Source organism: Phyllostomus hastatus, unplaced genomic scaffold, assembly GCF_019186645.2.
Source record: "Phyllostomus hastatus isolate PE091 unplaced genomic scaffold, TTU_PhHast_1.1 phas_scaffold_1066, whole genome shotgun sequence".
In the NCBI taxonomy this organism is placed as follows: Eukaryota; Metazoa; Chordata; class Mammalia; order Chiroptera; family Phyllostomidae; genus Phyllostomus; species Phyllostomus hastatus.
In genome coordinates, this window is record NW_025334004.1 from 6,325,843 (window position 1) to 6,348,143 (window position 22,301).

General features: G+C 35.9%; 1 protein-coding gene and 1 pseudogene across 1 annotated transcript in view; one reads left to right on the forward strand and one right to left on the reverse strand.

Moving 5' to 3' along the window:
- BTAF1 (B-TFIID TATA-box binding protein associated factor 1) overlaps positions 1 to 22,301 on the forward strand; it is a 114,520-nt gene that overhangs the window by 4,950 nt on the left and 87,269 nt on the right. Inside the window, exons 2-4 of the mRNA XM_045854321.1 lie at positions 9,582 to 9,705; positions 12,708 to 12,822; positions 14,654 to 14,800. Coding sequence (XP_045710277.1) covers positions 9,582 to 9,705; positions 12,708 to 12,822; positions 14,654 to 14,800 — 386 coding nt within the window. The remainder of the gene's footprint in view (positions 1 to 9,581; positions 9,706 to 12,707; positions 12,823 to 14,653; positions 14,801 to 22,301) is intronic.
- Positions 8,534 to 9,159, reverse strand: LOC123828992 (annotated as a pseudogene).

Sequence of the window (22,301 nt, forward strand, 5' to 3'; positions counted from 1 at the left end):
TCTCTCTCTCTCTCTCTCTGCACTGCTGATACTTCAGAGAAACGTTGTTGCAACAGGTATGTTCGGCGAAATAAAAGGAAGCCTCTTGATGTGGGGGAAGTTTTAGTGGATCCTTCCTAATAATGACAGGGAAAATGCTAAAATGATCTTCATGATCTATAGGACAGCATGTTTCTTGTGTTTGCTAGTCCTATTCCTCTTTTACTGCTATTTTCAATTCATTATAGGATTGACAGAAGGGATTATTGTAGATTTCAAACAGTGGGTGGTCCATATCTGCAGGTTCTGCATCTGGGTTCAACTGTGGATCAAAAATATTTGGGGGGTGTTGCGCGTGGGTCACCGGCCAGCAGTGACCACGGAATGCTGTGGATGGCTCGACGATAAACACGCGAGAAGAAACAACACATGCACAGAGACAGACTAGTTTCTGTGGGGAAGTAGGGACGAAATGGCCACCCCCCCTAGTGGGGAGCGCGCCGATTTACCATCCATACCTGCTTTTATTAGGCTCATTCTGCATAATAATTCAGGCAAAGTACAGTACTCATTCGGGGGAAGTAAGGAACCATAGAAAACAAACAACTCTGCCGGTCTATTGAGTTGGGGGTCAAAGAGCTGTAAGACTGAGGAACAAACTAACTTCCTCCTAAGACCCTTCTCATTCAACTGAGAGCATTCTAAACAAAGAAGGTTTCATAGTAATTTACATATTCTTTCTTAGGCCTGATCACCCTGGGGAATCCACACTTCTCAGTACCGAGCTGCACCACCCTGTCATTGTTTCAGGCTTAGGTGGAGCAAGGGAACTAGGTAACCAAGAGATAAGGAGATTTTCTCCCAGACGATGAGAACTCAGGCTATGTCAAAGCCGAGGAGCAAGGGTCCATCACCCCCTTTTGCTGCAGCCCCCCAAGTCCTTCTTTTGGGGGGGCCTCCCAAAGTGATCGTGCCTGGCTTAGGTCGTTCCCCCTGTGGGGAATCTTACCCGTCTTTGGCTAACCGACCAAGCTTTTGGGGTTCAGTCATGAATAAAGCAGCAGAAGCAGCATTCCTGCCTTGGAGATAAGCTTTTGTCTCCTTGCTGGCTCACGATTCCAAGGGCGTTCCCTTAGCCTTAGCTAGGCGGGGGTTTCAGCCTCTGATACCAGTCAGGGCGGTTCCCAACAGGGGGGAAAAGTGATGTTGTTGATGTGTCCTATGTAGTTAGGCCTACAATGGTTGCATCTGTACTCAACACGTACAGACTCTTGTCATTCCCTAAACAATACAGGATAATAACTGCATAGCATTTGCTTTGTCTTTGGTATAAGAATCTAGAGATGATTTTAACTAACATATATTGAGTCCTCACTCAACATTGTTGATAGGTCCTGAGATTGTAAGGGAAACAACTTATAATGAAACTATTTTATCACACACTAATTGATATAAACAACAGTTAAGTTCCTATGGCATCTCATCATTTCATCAACATTATAATGAAACAGCCTTGAACAAAATGATGTTATTTGAGGACCTGCTGTATATAGGAGGATAAATGTAGGGTATATGCAAATACTCTGCCATTTTATATAAGGGATTTGAACATCCGCAGATTTTGGTATCCAAGGAGGGTAGAGTAGGGGTGTCCTGGAACCAATCTCCCTTGATATTGCGGGATGACTGTATATCACATATTTCATACTCGAACAAATTTAGGTACAAAAAAGCCAGGAAAGGTAGAGGAGGCATTATAGAAGCTTTTTCATTCCACTCCTTATGGTAAATTCTTTCCTGTATCTTTGGTTTATTAATCAAAGTACTTGTATGAAGACTTTTTTTTAATGTGATAAAATACACATAACAAAATTTATCATTTTAAAGTATATAATTTTGTATGAAGTTTTAAAACTACAAATATTTCTGGGCATGGCCAATGGTGAGAGGACTGATTGTGGAAGTGGGTAGGCTGGGGGGAGGGGAGAGAAGGAGGAAAAAGTGGGACAACTGTAATAGCATAAACAATAAAATATTTAAAACAAAAAAATGGCCTGAAGATGTAAAAATTAAATAAATTTTTAAAAATAAAAAACCCCACAGACATTTCAACTGAAGAACCCAGATTTTATCTTTGAGATAGAACCATGGAAAAGGCAGTGGGCTGTTAGATTGGGGTAGAGGTTAGGTAAAAATGTCCTGAAGGAGATAATACAACTTGGTTGTGTATATATATTTTCTTTTAGCATTTATTTAACAAGAATGCTTTCTAATGTTCTAGGTGCTGGAGATGCAACACAGAACAAAAATGGAGTCCCCATTCCCTTGGAGTTTATGTTTTAGTGTGAGGGTGGGGGAAATAAAATTTATCTGGCATGTACCTGGGATGCCCCTGACTTTGGTGTGGTTTCACATTTGCATATTCATCTTTGTGTTCTATGTGGTATCTTAATCTACTTTCTTGTTTAAAGAATATAGCATTAACACAGTTTCAAATTACCCACAGTATGAACCAGAAGATTTGCATTTTAAAACACCAGTATAGGGAATTTCTCGCAAGTTTTCTTTTGAACATAACTCTCTTGCTTAATGATAATCTTGAGACTTACGACAGTGTTCATATCAGATATTTATTCCATATATAACACAGAAAAGTAAAAGTTCAAATAGTTTGTTTTAAATTTTAATGTAGTTTTGCTAAATGTAAAAAATACAAAATGGACAAACTTGACTGACCATTCTCTTTTAGTTAAGGTTACAAAGCCATTCTTGTGATGTATTCTGTTGGTCGACCCTCCACAAATTTTCAGAGAGATTGAATTTACTCTGAGAATATTGAGATTGGAAGTAGATTGAGGAAGTTATATTGTGTACCTTTTTTCTTTCATCAAATGGCTTAGGAGTGGAAATGTAACATATACCTGTCCACGATAAAGTAGTAATCTAGGGCGTAGTTCAGAATACATATGGGATGGGCAAAAGTAGCTTAGAGTTATGAGTATGCAAAACACAGAGTTTATTCTTATATTATTATATTTATTTGTATTACAACTGTAAATCTTTTTGCCCACCCCTGCATCATTTCTTTCCATTTCTTTTTATGTCTTTGTGAATTATCATAATGCAAAGAGCTGAAGAGAAGAGGGGTTAAATTGCAGCTGCCCATATAACCTCTGCAAATGTTCTGTACTCTTTCCTTTTTCCAGGCAATCTTTAGAGTAGTTGGCCAAAATCACAAGTTGGTAAACAAAACATGATTCATGTCTTGTGTAGTTATTTCTCTGAATTAAAATCCAAATTGAAAATGGTCCAGATTTCTTATCATCAGTAGATTCATAAGGAGTGGATATTGTCAAATACAATTACCTTATGTTTTATTTAAATTATTCTCCTGTAGTCTTTGGTGCCTTACATTCAGTTGACATCTGTTACCTCTTCTCCATCTGTCTATCTTCAGAGAATGAAGAATGACATTTTTTTCCTACTAGCTTTTCTGCAAGAGAAGGTTTAGCTGAAAGAAATATTATGGTAAGTACTATGTTCCCTCAAGCAGCCCATCTTTTAACTTCCTTTTTCTTCTGACCACCTAGCTTCCTTTAGGACTCTCCCTCACCAAGGACCTTGTCTGCCTCCAACACAATACTGACCCAGTCTCAAGCCTTTGCCCATTTCCCACCAGTTTACTACACCAGCATTTTCCATTGTGGCCAGACCCTGATGCTTATCCTGCTTTCCCTATAGCTGGCTACCCTGGGTTAACAAGTCAGACTGCCCTCTTGTCAGACCCTGGCCTGTGCATCTCTTCGTTCTTCCTTTTGTGTGATATTGAATCTTCTGTCCTGGAGAGATGAATGGAGAACTCTAAAAGGGGCTTTGAGTCAAGAGGACCAAGCAAGCATTCTTGTGTCCCCATTGCTCTATTCAGGGTGGAGTGTTTGGTTACCACCAAGGTGGAAAGTGTGAGAATAAACAAGCCCGAACTGTATGAAAGAGTGAGCTGATCTGCTACCCTTAGGAGAGTTGGCTAGTGGAGGAGCACAGGTGACAAGATAAAAGGCTTTGCAGAAAGGAGAGGCAAGAAGAACTATGTTGTTGTGAGACAGATCAGCATTGGGTTAGAGAGGCATTGAAGGTCTTTGGGCAGATGTGTGGTTCTAATGAAGCTAGGTAACAGGGAACTGAAGGAAAGTTTAGGAAGCGTGGCAACTATTGAAGGAATACAGTGCCTACCGCATGGTTTCTTTCAGCTTGCTCTTTGGAGCAGATAACTAACTGCCTTGATGCTTAGAATGCTAAAGTCTTGCTATGCTGCTCTTTTCACTAACTGAAACATTACCTTACCAGCAGTTCTGTTATTTTCATAACTTGTTTTTATATAATACATCTGTTGTAGATGAAAGATGTTTCTCAAAGGAAGCAAAGAAATTATAATATAGCACTCTTGGGAGGAGAGTAAAAATGGTGCTTAAGTTTGTCCCCAAGAAATTTGAACTTTTCTTTATCCGTAGTTTTAATGATAGTAAACAGTAGCTACTCAACTATATTTAAATACTGTGCAAAGGGTTGTGGGAGACAAAAAAAATCACTGGGGGAGGTGAAGCCTAATAAGCATAAGGCATCATGTGACAATCAGTATAAGAGGTGCCATAAAACAAAGCATAATAAATTCCAAAATGGCCATCTAAGATGAGAATTTGTGTGGAGTTCAGAAGAGGAAGTAATAGTTTGAGGTGGTTTCAGGAGAGTAAAGGACTTTAAATCTTTATGGATGGGAGCTAGCTGAAGAATTGAACCAAGACAAGACATTCCAAGTGGAGGAAACAGTATGGACAAAGTTATGAACACCAAAAGGTCCATGTTTGGGAGATACTTTTTAACTTTTGATTGCTATCTGAGAGATGATAAGGGTGAGCCATTAAAAGTTTAGGGTAAGGTAATAATTTGATCAAAGGGTACTTTAGGAAGTAAATCGCAATAAAATCACATTAGGATCAGGTTTTGCTCACCAGGCAGTTGTGTGACCCCAGAGCTTCCAAAGGGACAGATCAGGGATTATTTGTACTGTGTTATAGTTTTAACAAATAATACAGTTTCCTAAGGGAGAAACTGGAGAGAGGTAAGCAGCCAAGGATGAAATCTGGGAGAATGTTCCTATTAAGAGTGTTAAGAGTAAGGAAACCAAGGAAAGAATTGAGTGCAGAGTAGAACGGGAGTAATGAGTTTTGCTGATATCAGATGTCTTAGAAGAATCAAAATTGGATTTATAAGAAAATTGGGTTTGGATCTTGCAGGTTAATTGGTGACTTTCAGATGTGCTATTTCAGTAATGGAAAAGGATTAGGAACTTGACTCATGGATTAAATTGTGTATGGTGAGGAAGTGAAAGAGGTGATTCTAAACACTGGTTCAAGATAACTTGGCAGTAAGAAGAAAGTGTTCTAGGAGATGGAGGTCAAGGAATTTATTTTCTGATTAGAGACAGACCTCTGCATATTTGAAGACAGAAAAGAATGGGTTAATAAGGCAGTGGTTTTAGGTATTGTAGAAAAGATAATTGAGTGAGGATAGAAGGGGATGGAGTCAAAAAAACAGTGGGACAATATCTAAGTCTTGAAGAGTGGGGACACTATTCATCTGAAATAGAAAGAGGGTAAGTATAAAGACCAATCTTGTAGTCAGGAGAGAACCTGAGGTCGTTTGTGTACTGTAACCTGGAGATCTCGGTTCTCAGTGAAGTAGTGTGTTCCTTTTCTAAGGAATAGGGAATGGTGTAATTGGCACTCCAGAAGTGTGGAAATGATTGGGGAAAACTTTGAAAACTCTTTTCTTTTAACTTTTTACATATGGATTTATTAACAAGTTATTATTGTCACTTCCTTAGAGTACTCATTTTGTGGCCAGCTTTGCTTTTGGTCACAAAAAGCAGAAACTCCATATGGAAAAGGAATTACAAAGTGGTTAAAATCTTTGCAGAGCTCTAAGGAAGTTGACATCAAATAAGTCAAAGATACAAAAAACATTATGTAAGGGGAAAAAGTACAAAAAATATTGCAATGATGTGAAGCTATAAAAGACATCTAAATTATCTAGTTTTATCTCCAAAAAAGAGTTTAAACAAAGTGAGCTTCCCTAAGTCCTCTAATAAGTGACAGAGGTAGGACCTCTAAAGGTCTTCTAAGTTGCAGTCTAGTTTTCCATTTTACAACTATTCTTACAGGAAAGTGCCAGATCTATATGAACTGTACACATATAAGAGAAGCCCATATTGTTGTAAGGAATACATGAGTACATGCTGCACATACAATTATAAGTCAACTGTAGCATAAATTTGACCTAAGACTAATATATTCTTTATAGTAAAACTTAATTTGGGATAATTTTGCCTGCTACAGAATATAAAAGATTTAAATGAGTGTTTTTCTTGATGCATACAGAAAGTAACTTACAGATGTTTAAATTGTTTTTTCACAAATTTCATTGAGCATAGGCATTCAAACTCACGTACTCATAGCAGTATGCAAATATTTGTTGGTTTGGCGAGGGTTTTTATAATCTTTAACATTACAGTCATTTTTAAAGATGAAAATATGGGATGGGTGTGAGAAATCATTTTCTGAGGATGGGGTTTGGGGTCTGACTTAGTCTTGGAAATTTTTAAGAACACCAACTGTCAGAAAAAAATTTTTTCCCCTTTCTTTTAGCCTATTATCTCTCTGAGTCACTGTTCATCAAATCCTGTAGAAAAACTGATGAATGAAGGGGTAAAGACAAATATTTAGCTAGCATTAAATGAATAAGGGGGGATGTATCTATGCATAGTGTATGTATAAAGTAAGTTAATTTTTACATGTCTTATAAAAATTAATTTCCTTTTAATCACTCTGTGTGCCATTCAGTATATTGGAAGTAAATATTGTGTTGTATTGCTTCTTTTTGTCTTATGTTACTGGCTTTAATTGCCTCAAATATTTTTTCTTTTTTTAAAATTATTTATTTTTTAATCCTCACTCAAGGATATGTTTATTGCTTTTAGAGAGAGAGAAAGTGAGAAACATTGAACCCACAACCTAGGTATGTGCCCTGACTGAGGATTGAACCTGCAACCCTTTGGTGTATAGGACGACACTCCAACTAACTGAGCCACTCGGCCAGGGCTCAACTATTTTTCTTGATAATATGTCCTTCTTTTATATACCCTTAACTATAAAGTTTGTATCTTGTATTTTGGTGTTTATTCTGAAGCAATTGAAGTTTTCATTGTACCCTTAGCCTTCTTGACAAAAAAATCTATTTTAGTTATATTTCTTACCAGTTATAATGATTTTTTACTTCTTAATGACTGGCTAGTTTGAAATACTACACTAAAAAAAAAACAAAACAAAAAACCTGCCCATTTCATTTGCCCTCTTAGAGGTTTATCTTATGAAAGGCTTTCAGAGCTTTGTTTTGTAATTTTTTAGCTCTTTATGAAAGAAAAAGAATTCCAGAAGTAAAATATGAGCTTCTTTACAGTGTATTAATACTTAATGCTCATGATTAGCTCTGGGACCTTGCTTGCCTTCACTTCTTCATTAGATAAAACTAAATCTCTCCTTGTATAAGATTCGGAACAGTCAGTGTAACTTTGCCTTTTGTTACCCTCTATTTTGTTTAAAGTACATATTCCATATATGAAACCATCTTCTTTTCATTACTTGTGGCATCCACTTTACCTCATTAAGTTTCATTAGTGAGGCAAGAGGGCTAGACCTGTATGATAGGTGGACACCTGTGGTAATTACTTGTGACTTTCTTTTAAAACCTTAGGATTTCCCTGTGTGCCCAAAACAAAGTAACACAGTTTTCCATTTCCCCCACTTATCCCATATTTAAGGCATTGTAATTTTATTTCAAACTTTATTCATTGGTGGGATTTGAACCATGGCGTCATGGCTCTGGAATTTGTGACATTGTGTTATATGTCTTTACAAACTCTTTCCTAAGAGATTTTATTTATTGCCGTATCTGTCACTTCTATACAGATGACTCATACACCTATGTACCTTTCATCTCAACTTCCTTCTGAATTTCAGACCTCTATTCCAACTATCCTTTTTGGTTTCTCTTTGCTATGTTGTCCCTACCACTAGTAAACTTGTCATCTTATAACATTTCCTCACTTGTTCTTCCTGTTTCTTTTAATGACACCTTCATTTTCTAAGATTCATAGTCTCAGAATCTTTTTATTTTCTTAACATTTCATCTACTATACCACATGTGATTTACTTCTGCAGCATTTCTCCCAACTTCTTTTTAGTATTCTTGCCATGATTATAGTTCAGGTCTGTACTTTTAGTTAAATTCTCTTAAAGTTTCCTTCCATTTTATTTCATGCTTCACACTGATGTCCGATTAGTCTTTCTAAAACATAGCTCCAGTTCCATCATTTTCTTAACCCAAGACCTTCATGGTTTATACATTCAGAGTTATCCACATTAGGACTCTAGCTACTTCTTTGTTTGTTTTTTTCCAAAGAGTTTATTTGGGCATTCCAGAGGACTGGAGGGCCCTGCATCTAAAAGAAGGTGTTGGATGTCTTGATGAACTGTGGCTGGTGCCAGCAACGAAGGACCCAATGGGGTAGTGGAAACTTGATCTTGGGGTTGTGGAACTGCTTGACTGCTGGCTGAGGGCACTTGCTGGTTGCAGTCTCCTCCACTTTCATGATCTGAATTGAGTGGACGCAGACCTGCATGTCTTGGTAGCACTAGTTGATGGTGTCTGTGGTGTCAGGTCCTGGTACTCCCAGTACAAGTTTTGGCTGCCACTGCGGGAATCGTAGCACAGCCAGATGCCAAAGTTCTTCCCCTAAGGGAGGATTTTTCAAACACCTGCCCACAGTAGATAATTTTCCCTGAAGATTTCTTCATCTTCTTCATTTGAGATACGAAGTACCAGAAGCGAGACTTGGCAACGACATGGTTAGGTGGAAAGATGTACATGTGGCAGAGGGGCGGTGTGCAGCACTTGGAGGTGGGCAGGCAGCGCCCTGACGCATTGTACTCTTGAAGTGTGCCTGCGGCCTTGATAGCTTTTTCTCTCAGTTCTCTGCCACCCACAAAAGGCTCTAGTTACTTCTGTAGCTGTATCTCCCACTGTTCTCTTAAATGTACCCTGAATTACACTCAACCTTTTAGTCATTTTCCTAAGTGTAGTCTTCCTTTTCTTATTGCTATGTTGTTATTCCTCCTTCCAGGTGGTTCTCCCCTTTTCCCTTTTGTCACCTTATCGCCACCAGTATTAAATTCTTATTCTACCACTGTGGTCCATCTCATATACCATTTGTTTTATGAGGTCAATATACTATTTGCTTTCTTTGTTCCCACTCCTTAAAACACTTAGTATGTATTTTCTGACATGTATCTTATTGTACTGTGTATTCTACTTATTTGTGTATTTGCCTTACCCACTCACTCAACCCTCATACAAGTTGCTTGGGAGTAGAGATTCTCCTGCAACCCAGCATAGATCTTTGTTCAGAGATACTCAGTACATTTATTGATTCACATTATACTTATAAGAAAACACATTTCAGAATAACCATTATATTTTTATTATTTTAGGCTTGACCGTCTTTTTATCTTACTGGATACTGGCACTACCCCAGTTACAAGAAAAGCTGCTGCACAGCAACTTGGAGAAGTGGTAAAGCTTCATCCCCATGAATTAAACAATCTCTTATCTAAAGTAAGAACTCTTTTTTTTTTTTTTCGTTTCATATAATACAATTATGGGAATGTGTTCATGGATGGGAGCATAAAAGTAAAGACAGAAATTGTCTTATTTTAGTGACAGCTTGTGGTCTTCAAATTTCATTAAATGTCTTAACATTTCTCCAAATATTTAAAAAGTTTTACTATTCTTTTGTAATTAATTTTGTTGCAAGATATATATATGTGTGTGTATACATATATATACATATATATACACATTTTTTTGCATCAAGTTTAATTGTTGAAGGGCTTCGACACAACATAAAATCTTTTACCTGTGGCACAAATTTGAATCTGACCTGATTTGTTAATGAACTAAGTTGTTAATCTAGTTCGTTAGTGGTCTAACTTGTTCTTAACAGCTAGTAATTATATCATAGTTGGCAGTCTTCAAATGGATGAGTACTCATGGGCAATGACTAAAATATATGAGAAGCTAGTTGTCATTACATTGTTAGTTACCAGCTTTTTGAAAGTGGAGGCTTTCTGCTTTGGTGAATCATAGTTTTCATAATCCTAGTCTATGTTCTTTCCCTAAGCAATAGTGGTACTTTCACTGAACTCTGGGCTTGTAGAAGTATGCCTGCATGATTGTAAGCAGCAGATTCTATGTGTTTAATTTTCTAGGATGCAAAGTAAAAACAAGAGTTCTTTGAGGAGGGGAAGAGTAGAGAATAGGATAGGGGAGCAATATGATAGCCCAGACATTGGAAGCCCCAAGATACCTCTCTTCCTTTTTTCATTCTCATTTGTCCCTCCCTGATTCCTATGAGTAGAATTTCAAAGCCCTTTGTTGATATATATTGTATAAATATATGCTATGTGGTTCTTACTATAAGGGCTAACAGTGACTCTCTTCCCGATATGTTCCCTGCTCTATATCCAAAGATGTAGATGGAGACAGTGATTTGACATCTACTGGCTCCATGTTCTCAGAAGGGAGAACAATGCATATTAGGCAATATTATACTCATGTGTAAGGTGTGGGATAGAGAAGCATACCCATTTCTTCTGATCCCAAGGGGAGAGAGGAGGACTGAATGAGCTGAAACTGGAAACAGTGAACAAGACTAATCTGTGCTGAACTGAAAAAGGGTTTCCAGACTTTCAAGTGAGTTCTGATCTTTACAACTGAGACCCCAGCATACTGGCTGCCATCAAATAATTACAAAAGAGGCAAAGTTTATCTTTAGCACCTTCTTACTCTCTATCCTCTTTTCTCTGCCTTCAGTGTTTTCCTGTTGCCTTTTAGTTTTGTTTTTTAAACAGCTTTATTCAAATGTAATTTACATACAATACGGTTTACCCACGTAAAGTATACAATTCAATGATTTTTTAATTATATTCACAGATATGTGCCACCATCACTGCAATCTAGTTTTAAAACATTTTTATCTCCCCAAAAGAATCCTCCTGCCCTTTAGCAGTCACTTTTCATTACTCCTCCTTCTATACCCCATCCTAGGCAACCAGTAATCTAGTTTCTGTCTATAGAATTGCCTATTCTGAACATTTTATATAAATGTGTAACTTTTACGTAACTTTTACTTAAAATAGTATTTTCAAGGTTCTTTCATATCATGGTATGTCTCATTACTTCATTTCTTTTTATTGCCAAATAATATTCCATTGATATACCATATACTGTATATGGTATATCCATACAGTATTACAGTATGATGGACATTTACTTCTCTGCTCATCAGTTGATGGACATTTGGGTTGTCCATCATATTTCTCTGCTCATCAGTTGATGGACATTTGGGTTGTTTCCACTTTTCAGCCTATAATGAAAATGCTGCGATGAAAATCCATATACAGGTTTTTGTGTGAATGTATGTTTTTATTTCTCTTGGTTATATACCTGGAATAAAACTGCGGGATATCCTGCTAACTATGTTTAGCTTTATAAGGAACTGCCAGTTTATTTTCCAAACTGGGTCCACTATTTTACATTCTGAACAGCAGTGTATGAGAGACCTGATTTCTCCACGTCTTTGCCAGAACTTGTTATTAAATGACTTTGATTATACCCATACTAGTCAGTGTAAAGTGATATCTCATTGTACTTTTGATTTGCATTTTCCTGATGACTAATGATGTTGAATATGTTTTCATGTGTTTATTGACCATTTGTATATCTTTTTTTGAGAACTGTCTATTCAGATCCTTTATGTGTTTTCAAAGTGCGATATTTGTTCTTTGATTATTGAGTTGTAAGATTTCTTTATATATTTTGTATACAAGTTCCATATCAGGTATTTGATTTGCAAATATGTTCTTCCAGTTGGTGGTTTGGTTGTCTTTTTAGTTTCTTGATAGTATCCTTGAAATACAAAAGTTGTTAGTTTTCATGAAATCCAATTTTTTTTAACATCACTTGTGCTGTTGGGGTCATATCTAAAAAAACCTCGCCTAATCCAGTGTCACAACTATTTACCCCTGTGTTTTAAGGGTTTAAGAGTTTTTAGCTCTTACTTTTAGATTTATAGCCCATTTTGAGTTGTTCTTGTGTATGTTGTGAGGTCGTTATTTTATCGCCCCAGCACCTTTGTTGATAAAAACTACTCTTAACCCATTGAATTATCTTGGCAGTCTTGTTGAAAATCAGTTGACCATATAGACACATAGTATTGTTTCTGGACTCTCAATTCTAGTCTATTAATGTATATATCTATCCTTTTGCCAATATCACACTGTCTTTGCTTTTTAGCATGTTAAAAGCTATGTTATTTTTGAAATGCACTTAAGTATTCTTTTATTAAAAATTCCCCATTTTTTAAGGTGTAGTGATATTTCCTATGAATGATATAATTTATAAATGATTTAATGATTTCTGGATGTTTTATATAAATTTGAGGGCTGCTAAATTATAAATTATTGACTAATAACATGTAAATTTGTATTTCCCTGTTCTGGCTACCTTGAACAGACAATATTTTTTGGTATATAAGTATTATTTTATAATTTTTTAAGGTATTGATATACTTACGGAGTACAAATTGGGATACTCGGATAGCAGCAGGACAAGCTGTGGAAGCTATAGTGAAAAATGTACCTGAGTGGAATCCAGTACCAAGAACCAAACAAGGTACTTTTATTTTTTTTTAAAGACTTTATTTTTAGAGAGATGAGAATGGAGGGAGAATGAGAAGGAGAAAAAAATCAGTTGTGAGAGGTGGATCAGTTGCCTCTCATGCCCCAACCAGGGATCAGCCCATAACCCACGCATGTGCTTTGACTGGGAATCAAACCAGCGACCCTCTGCTCTGGAGGATAATGCTCCATCAACTGAGCCATAGGGGTCAGGGTCTAAACAAAGTGCTTTTAAGTGGAAAATTGTTTGCAATAAAATCCTTACTGTAGAGTTAACTATACTACACATTTTATATTTTAATACTCATGCTTTTAGATGTAGCCTTGTCAAGAAATGACATTGAATAAGGTGATTTTCACTATGCTTTAAACAAACAACTAAACAAAATATTTTCATATGTATATTTTAAAATTATTCTACAGTATGCTTGATTTATAGAGACTATTACTTCCCTGAAGGAATTTATGTCCTAAAAATGAAATTAAATCAATACAAAGTAAATATTTGAAAGTCTATTTTTTGTTGGTGGAAGAGTAGTATATTCATTTTTCTAAATTTAAGCATAATTATGTATGGATATTTGGATGGGTATCTCTGTTTTTTTGTGTCCTTTAGGTGTCTTATAGTGGAAGTTATTTTTCTGATTTCCTGTGATGATATTTAAAAATGAGTGTATGCTTTTAAAAAATGTGTAAGAGTACCCATTTTAATTAAATGAAAATTTAATGTGGTGCAATTGGGTTTCATTTCCAAGTCCCTTTGATAATATATCACTTTTGTCATAAGTCTTAGCTTGTCTAAAATTTTTGCTTTAATTTGCTGGCACATTATTTTGAGTAATTATGTTAATTTGTCTTTTCTCTCATCAAATGAAATATATAACCAGAAGAAGTTATAACTTGTTTTTAGTAAAGAGCTTTTTCTTTTCCAGCTTATTTCTTCTTTTTTTTAACTTTATTTAAATTTTTCTTGCACTACTAGCTTATTATTTCTGATTATTTTGGTATATAGAGATGTAAGAACTCAGATTCTTTTTTATAAACTTATTAAATTAGTTATACTGGCATTAAAATTTATAGTAAGGTTGCTTATTATCACTAAAAAATTTAAAATATTTATATCAGTTCTTTTTCAGTCAAACAAGTTACAGTTTATAGCCAAATTATATGCAAATACCAACTAAACAAACCAGTGAACAATTACAATATATTTTTAAATTTATAATGGCATAACTTTTGGGGGGAGGAATGCAGAACATATTGTAGATATTTTTAGGCCTCAGATGGATATATGATTTTAGCAATTTACAGGGAGTTTTAATTTGCTTCATACTGTGAGAAGTAAGTTCAATTGAATAAAATAGTTTCTTTGTGTTCCAGATACTCCTCAGGTGTAGGGAGGGACAATGCTTAGTAGTCTTATGAATATATTCTGTGAAAATGTTTGTCTCCCAATTTAGCACTATGATAAACTCATACTGTTTACCCTTGGTATGTTTAAACAATTGAACAGTAAAGTGGAGACAGCATGAAATTTAACACACATAGTTCAACATGAAGATGCATTTTTGTCACATAACTTTGCGGTCAACAACAGCTCTGCATACATCCACTAACATTCTAATGGTTTTTAGAAGAGGAGCCACCAACTAAATAGTTTATTCATAAATAAGAGCTTTATAAATAAAAACATGGTAGCTCTTCTACTTCCTTCACCTTTTACTTTTCTTAAAATATTACCCATCCACCATAAGTAATGCTATTTTTTTTTTCCATTTTACATTTTGGCTATGTGATCAAATTAAATATTTTTAAACCTCATCTAGAATCTACTTCAGAAAGTGCTTTGGAAGATTCATCTACTACAGATCGATTGAATTTTGACAGATTTGATATATGTAGATTGTTACAACATGGGGCATCACTATTGGGATCTGCTGGTGCAGAATTTGAAGTACAAGATGAAAAATCAGGTATGTAGTAGTTCCATAGAATAAAGTCTGAAATGTGTGGGTTCAGACTAATTTGTCACTTGATAAGCTTTGTGTCAGTCATGCAAAATCTAACATGTCACAAAATGTGACATGAAATTGGCAGTTGGGGATGCTGTGAGTAGGCAGATAATCAGAGGTGCTTGGTCTAAAGCTACCACATGAGTATTTTTCCTCCTGTAACTGAGTGTGTACTATACATACAGGGTGGGGCAAAAGTAGATTTACAGTTTTTCATGTGGAAAATAATATGATTAATAAATTAGTAATATAAGAATAAATTCTGTTTTGCATATTCACAGCTGTAAACCTACTTTTCCCCCATCCTGTATGCATTATTAATGGGTACATATTAATATTTCATTAGCCATTTTATGTAACATAGAATATAAATTGTTGCTCAAGAGCCTCAGTTGAATAGATTTTAAAAACCAGGATTAGTACAGATTGTGGTAATGTTTTCACAATTCTGGAAATTTGAGAGGCTGTATCATAGTTTTCTTTTTATTATGTGTTCTAAATATTTAAATAATTGGATTTACTGTTGCTAGTGACCAAAGCAAAAACTAAAAACAAAAACTAAATCTTGGATAGGTAATTGTCCCATTATCTTTAAACTTACAGAATCTATCTGGATATAAAATAAATGTTTTGGCCATTCAAGATTGATGCCTTGAGTGGAAAAAACCTTGATGTTTTTAGTGGATTTCTGTAAGTAAATAATTTGTTCTTTTGACTAAATCCAAAACAGAACAGTGTTTTTGTTTTGTTGCTGATTAATTGATCATTAGTCAAAGCATCTCTCTCTAGTTAATGAAATGGTCTTCAATGTGTACCTTTTAAAAAAATGTTAAGTACCCATTCTCTCTTACTTAATATGGTTTCTGTCGAAAAATATGGCTTAGTTATTTTTGGAGAAAATTAAAAGAGGAAAATTTGCTTAAGTTCCAGAAAAGCATAGTTTTCTAATAAGGGAGGTAGAAAGTTTTCAGTTTGAAAAAAGTTAACTCTAAACAGTAATCTTACTGATCTTTCTAGTGTACTCACAGACATTTGCCAGAGATCTTTGGCCCTAATCTAGGGGTAAAAGTCAGTGCCACCTTTGTCATTAAAAAGAAAAAAAAAGAGTGCTCAGATCTCATCCCAGAGATTCCGATTTACTAAATATCTGGACAACTCTTAGGAAATTGTATTTAAAAGAAAAAAACTCCACTTGTGACTCTAATATGTAACTAGGATTGGAAATCCTAATTTTTTGGAACCAACTTTTAAGTTCTGGTAAGTCACAGGCATGCTGAACAGTGCTTATATAAAACCCTAAAATTAGGTTTTCTTTACGTGTCCGTTCATCTGTGTTTGTCTTCTCATGTATATGCAGAACACATTCATGATTAGTTTAGGTGCTGGTCTGAGTTTCATTTGCAGTTCTGTAGGTTATTTTTCCCAGTAGGACTCTCCCTGGAACAAGAGGACTAATTTTGGGCCTCATGTATTTTGCTTTGGATAGAGCAGCCTTAAATTTTTTTAAAAATAGCTCTATTGAGATATAATTCGCATTTTATACAGTTCACTCATTTTAAAAGTGTATGTCATTGGTTTTTAATATATTCACAGATATATGCAATTTTAGAATATTTTTATTGCCTCAGGAAGAAACCCCCATATCCTTTAGTTATCACCATTTTATCGCCCTTTCTTTCCTCACTGTCCCTGCCATGAGCGACTTTCTGTCTCTATAGATTTGCCTATTTTGGACATTTCATATAAATTCAATCATAAATACATGGTCTTTTGTGACTGATTTCTTTTACTTAGCAGAATGTTTCTAAAGTTTGTCTACATTGTAGTATATATCAATACTTATTTCTTTTTTCTATATAGGTTTTTATTACTCTTATCAAATATATTCATTTTTTAATTGTAGTAGAATATAGATAACATTTACCATCTTAATTATTTTTATGTGTATATACCATTCAGTAGTATTAAGTACATTCACTTTGTCATGCAGCCAATCTTCAGAACTCTCTTCATCTTGTAAAACTGAAATTTTATATCCATTAGACAGACAACAGTTCCCATTTCTCCCTCTCTCCCATCTCCTGGTAACCACTATTCTATTTTTTTGTTTTTATGAATTTGAATACTTTAGGTACTTCATATAAATGGAATCAGATAGTATTAGTCCTTTTGTGACTTGCTTATTTCACTTAATATAAGTTCCCCAGGGTTCATCTATGTTGTAGTATACGTCAGAATTTCTTTCCTTTTTAAGGCTGAATAATATTTCAGTGTGTGTTTATACCACATTTTGTTTATCTATTCATCCATCAGTAGACACTTGGATTGCTTCTGTGTTTTGGTTATTGTGAATAATGATGCTATGAACATGGGTATACAAATATCTGTCCAAATTGCTGCTTTTAATACTTTTTGGGAATATATCCAGAAGTAAAATTACTGGATCATATGTTAATTTAATTTTTAATTTTTTTAGGAACTGTCATACCATTTTCCATAGTGGCTACACCATTTTACTTTCTTGCCAACAATGCACAAGGTTTCCAGTTTCTCCACATCTTTGCTGTGTTGGGATTCTCGTAGCTGATATATTAAATTAAGACTATGCAGAGTATGACCTGCTGAATGAGGAGGCACAAGCCACCCTCAAGGCAGCTACCTCAGCATCTGAGCTCCCACTTTGGGGAAATGAAAACTTCAGGGTTGTTTTGAGTGAGGGCACACTTTCAGTACAGTCGCATAAAAGGAGTAAAGTCACAAGGTTTATGACTTATACGGCTGGGGTTGAGGGTATTGAGAGTGGGGAAAGGGCAGTCCTCTGTCCTAGTCATGAGTAAGCAGGACATAGAGATCAGGGTAGTAGGCACTGTTGCTTATAAGGTTGTTGGGAGGAAGGTCACTATTTTTTCCCAGACTCAACTCTAAGTGGTTATTTAATTTACTTATTTACTTTTTAAAGGTTTTATTTTTAGAGAGAGGGAAAGGGAAGGAGAAAGAGGGAGAGAACATTGATTGGTTGCCTCTCACACTGCCAAGAAGGGACCTGGCCCACGACCCAGGCACCTGCCCTGACTGGGAATTGAACCAGCGACCCTTTTGCTTTGTGGGATGATGCCCACAAATGATGAACCACACCAGTCATGGCTCTAAACCAGGGGTCCCCAACCCTGGGCTTAGGTACCTGTCCATGACCTATTAGAAACTAGGCCTACCGCAGGAGGTTAGTGGCCAAGTAAGCAAGTCTAATGCTAGCATTACTGCCTGAGCTCTGCCTCCTTGCCCCTCCCTCCATCAGTGGAAAAATTGTCTTCCATGAAATCAGTCTCTGGTGCCAAAAAGGTTGGGGACTGCTGCTCTAAATGGTCATTTGAAAAGATGCCCTGGAAAAGCAAAGTGGGAACTTGTGGCGGGAATCCTCAGTTCAAGCCCTTATCAAAAATCCAGATTTTGGGTAAGAGGAGGGTTGTTGTACTTAAATGCCTAAGCAGCAAATCAGAATAGCTGGTTTTTCATCACAGTGTTAATACTTGTTATTTTCTGGGGGTTTTGTTTTGTTTTTTAAAAGATTTTATTTATATATTTTTAGAGGGAAGGGAGGATGAGGGAGAGGGAGACGAACATCACTGTGTGGTTGCTGCTCATGTGCCCCATACAGGGGACCTGGCCTGCAACCCCAGGCATGTGCCCTGGCTGGGAATTGAGCCAGCAACCCTTCCGTTTGCAGCCTGTGCTCAATCCACTGAGCTATATCAGCCAGGGCATGTTTTGTTGTTTTTGATAATAGCCACCCTAATGAATGTAAAGTGGTCTGTCTTTATTTTATGGCTGAGTAATATTCCATTTTATGGATATCACATTTTGTTTATCCATTCCTTGGTTGATGACATTTGGGTTGTTTCCACCTTTTGGCTATTATGAATAATGCTGCAATAAACATTTAGGTACAAGTTTTTTGTGTGGACATATGTTTTCAACATTAGAGAGGAATTGCTGGGTCATCTGGTAATTATATTTTACCATTTATGGTATTACTATTCCAAGAAAATGCCAAACTTTCCCAAGGTACCTTTTCCCAATATACCGTTTTGTATTCTACCAGAAGTATATAAGGGTGCTGATTTTTCCATGTTCTTGACAACACTTGTTATTAACAGTTATTAACTGACTGACCAGTGTAGTGAGTGTGAAGTGCTATCTCATAGTTTTGATTTGCATTTTCCTGATAACTAATAATAATGAACATCTTTTCATGTGTTTATTGATCATTTGTGTATCTTTGGAGAACTGTCTGGATCTTTTGTCCATTTTTAAATGGAATATTGTTCTTTTATTACTGAGTTGTAAGATAAACAGTCTAGATACAAACCTTTTATTTGATACGTGATTTACAAACATATCCTCCTATTTGTGGGTAGTCTTTTCACTTTCATGAAGCACAGATGTTACTTATTTTAAAGAAGTCCAATTTATCTTTTTCTTTTATTTTTCAAGCTTTTGATGTCATATATAAGAAGCTATTGCCAAATGTAAGGTCACTTAATTCCTACATTTTCTTGTGAGAGTTTTATAGATTTAGTTCTTACTATCAGGTATTTGATTCATTTTGAATGAATTTTTATATGCATTGTGGGGTTTTTGGTCCAACTTCATTCTTTTGTATGTGGCTGTCCTGTTGTCTCAACAGCATTTGTTGAAAAGAACTATTCTTTTCCCACTGAATTACCTGGCACCCTTTTTGAAAACCAGCTGACCGTAGACACCATTTTATTTCTGGATTCTCCGTTCTATTCCATTGGTGTCTGTACTTATACCAGTACTTTATCATCTTGGTTACTGTTGCTTTGTGGTAAATTTTAAAATCAAGAAGCATAGGCCTCCAACTTTGTTGTTCTTTTTCAGGATTGTTTTGAACGTTTACGGTCTTTAGTTTTCAGAATATAAGTTTTAAATGTTGCTTTTGATGCTATTGTGAGTAGAATTGTTCTTGCTTTTTAAAATCTTTTTTCTCCCTGTTATTTAGATTGGGTACTTTGTATTGCTCTATCTGTAAGTTCATTTACCCTTTGTCTTATTTACGTTTAGCTGTTAAGCCCATTCAGTGATTTTTAAATTTCAGATATTGTTCAGTTCCAGATCTTCTTTAAAAAAAAAACTTTATTGTTATATTTTGCACATGATATAATGCACTATTTCAAGTGTATGATTTTATATATTTGGTTCTTTTTTTTTTTTATAGTTTCTGTTTCTCTATTGAGGGATCATACATTTTTATTGTTGTGACAATACCTTCACATTGCGCATTGTTAAACTCAGCTTAAAAATTTGTCATCTAATTTCAACATCTGGGTCATCTTAGACTTGGTTTCTATTAATTGTCTCTTTTTTTGAGAATGAATTACATTTCTTATATTCTTTGTATGTCAGTTAGTTTTGGATTGTATCCCCACATTATAAGTTCTACTGGTATTTTGTGCTGGCTGGATTCTGTTATATTCTTCCAAAGAGTTTTTTTGTTTGGTTTGGTTGTTGCTTGCTTGTTTGTTTTAGCATGCATTTAATTTGGCAAAACTCAAATCCCAGACTCCTTTGCAGTGAGCAACAGCTCAAATCTCAGATCAGTTTTTAGCTTTAGCTGGACTGTGTGAAGTCTGCCCTGTGCAGTTCAGAATTCAGCCACAGATTCGACAGTTTACACAGGATTTGGTCCTTCTCCCTGGTGCTCTCCTTTCTGTGTTTTCTCTGTCTTTCAGTGGCTAGATTAACTCCTGACTCACCTTCCTCTAGTTCTTCAAGCCAGAAAGACTAGGGTTTTTATCCAGCTTTTAGCTGCCCCACCTACCCTAAGGTTAAAAGCTGCAAAATTGGGAAACTCAGCCAGTGTCATGCCCTTCTTCTAGGTATTGATAATTCTCCCAAGTATGTGCCTACTTTTGTACTCTTTCCAGTGCCTTCAGGTGGTTATTTTTTAAAATATTTTGCCTAGAGTTTATCATGTGTGGAAGGTTATTCCAATAAGAGTTATTAGAAGTTTTTAAAATGTTAAGTTTTTTTCCAGTTATGTAGAGCTATCTCTTGCAACTTAGCTATTTTAAGCCCAGTTTCTTACTTTATTTTATTTATTTTATCTTTATTATATTTACTGAATTGAGGAGGGGAGAGAGAAAGGGAGGGAGAGAAGAGGAACATCGATTTGAGCAAGAAACATTGATTGGTTGCTTCCCATATGTGCCCTGGCCAGAGATTGAACCCACAGCCTAGGTATATGCCCTGACCAGGAATCAAACCCCCAGATTTTTGATGTGTGGGACAATGCTTCAACCAACTGAGCCACACCAGCAAGGGCCCCAAATTTTTATTTATTTTTTTATTAAAATTTTTTTCAAAACTTTAAAAATATATGTTTATTGATTTTACTTTATTTTTTAAGATAATTTATTTTTAGAGAGAGGGGAAGGGAGGGAGAAAGAGAGGGAGACAAACACCAATGTGGGGATGTCTCTCCCACCCCCTCTACTGGGGACCTGGCCCGCAACCCAGGCATGTACCCTGAATGGGAATTGAACCAGCAACCCTTTGGTTTACAGGCCAGTGTTCAATCCACTGAGCCACACCAGCCAGGGCTGTTTATTGATTAGAGAGAGAGAGAAACATTCATTCGTTGCCTCTCATATGTACCCCAACAAAGGATCGAACCTGCAACCTAGGCATGTGCCCTGACCAGAAATCAAACCCCCAGCCTTTTGGTATATGGGATGGTACTCCAATCAACTGAGCCACACTGACCAGGGCCTAAATTTTTATTTTTATTTTTATTTTTATTTTTATTTATGTTTTGGACTTTATTTATATTTTAGAGAGAGGGGAAGGGAAGGAGAAAGAGAGGGAGAGAAACATCAATGTGTAAGGAACATCCATCTGTTGCCTCTCACACGCCCCCAGACTGGGATCTGGCCTGCAACCGGAAATTGAATCAGCGACCCAGCAATACGTAGGCTGGCACTCAGTCTGCTGAGCCACACCAGCCAGGGCATGAATTTTTATTTTTAAAATAATACCTTTTTATCTGTTTTCCACTAAAATATTACAAGTTGTACTTTGGACATTTAAAATCTGTCTACTTTTATGCCTTTACCTTGTTATTTAGGCTGTTAGGGCTATGTCATCTCAGAATACATAAAGGCCACATTTGGAATAAGCATGTATTTGTTGAGATCTTTGCTATCAAATAAAATCTGTGTAGTTTTTTAGCTGATTAGATCTTTCAGAGACTGTACAAGGTGTAGCTATAAAATAAGATTTTTTTTCATAGGATGGATCTCATTTTATATATAGTTAATAATTGATAGTAGAGCAATGGGGAAGTCTCAGTGAAAATTCCTTGAGTTTTTTGTTACCTAGTACACTATTGCTAAATATGGTTAGGTAATAGAACTTAGGACATATTCTGAGAAAAGGAGTATGA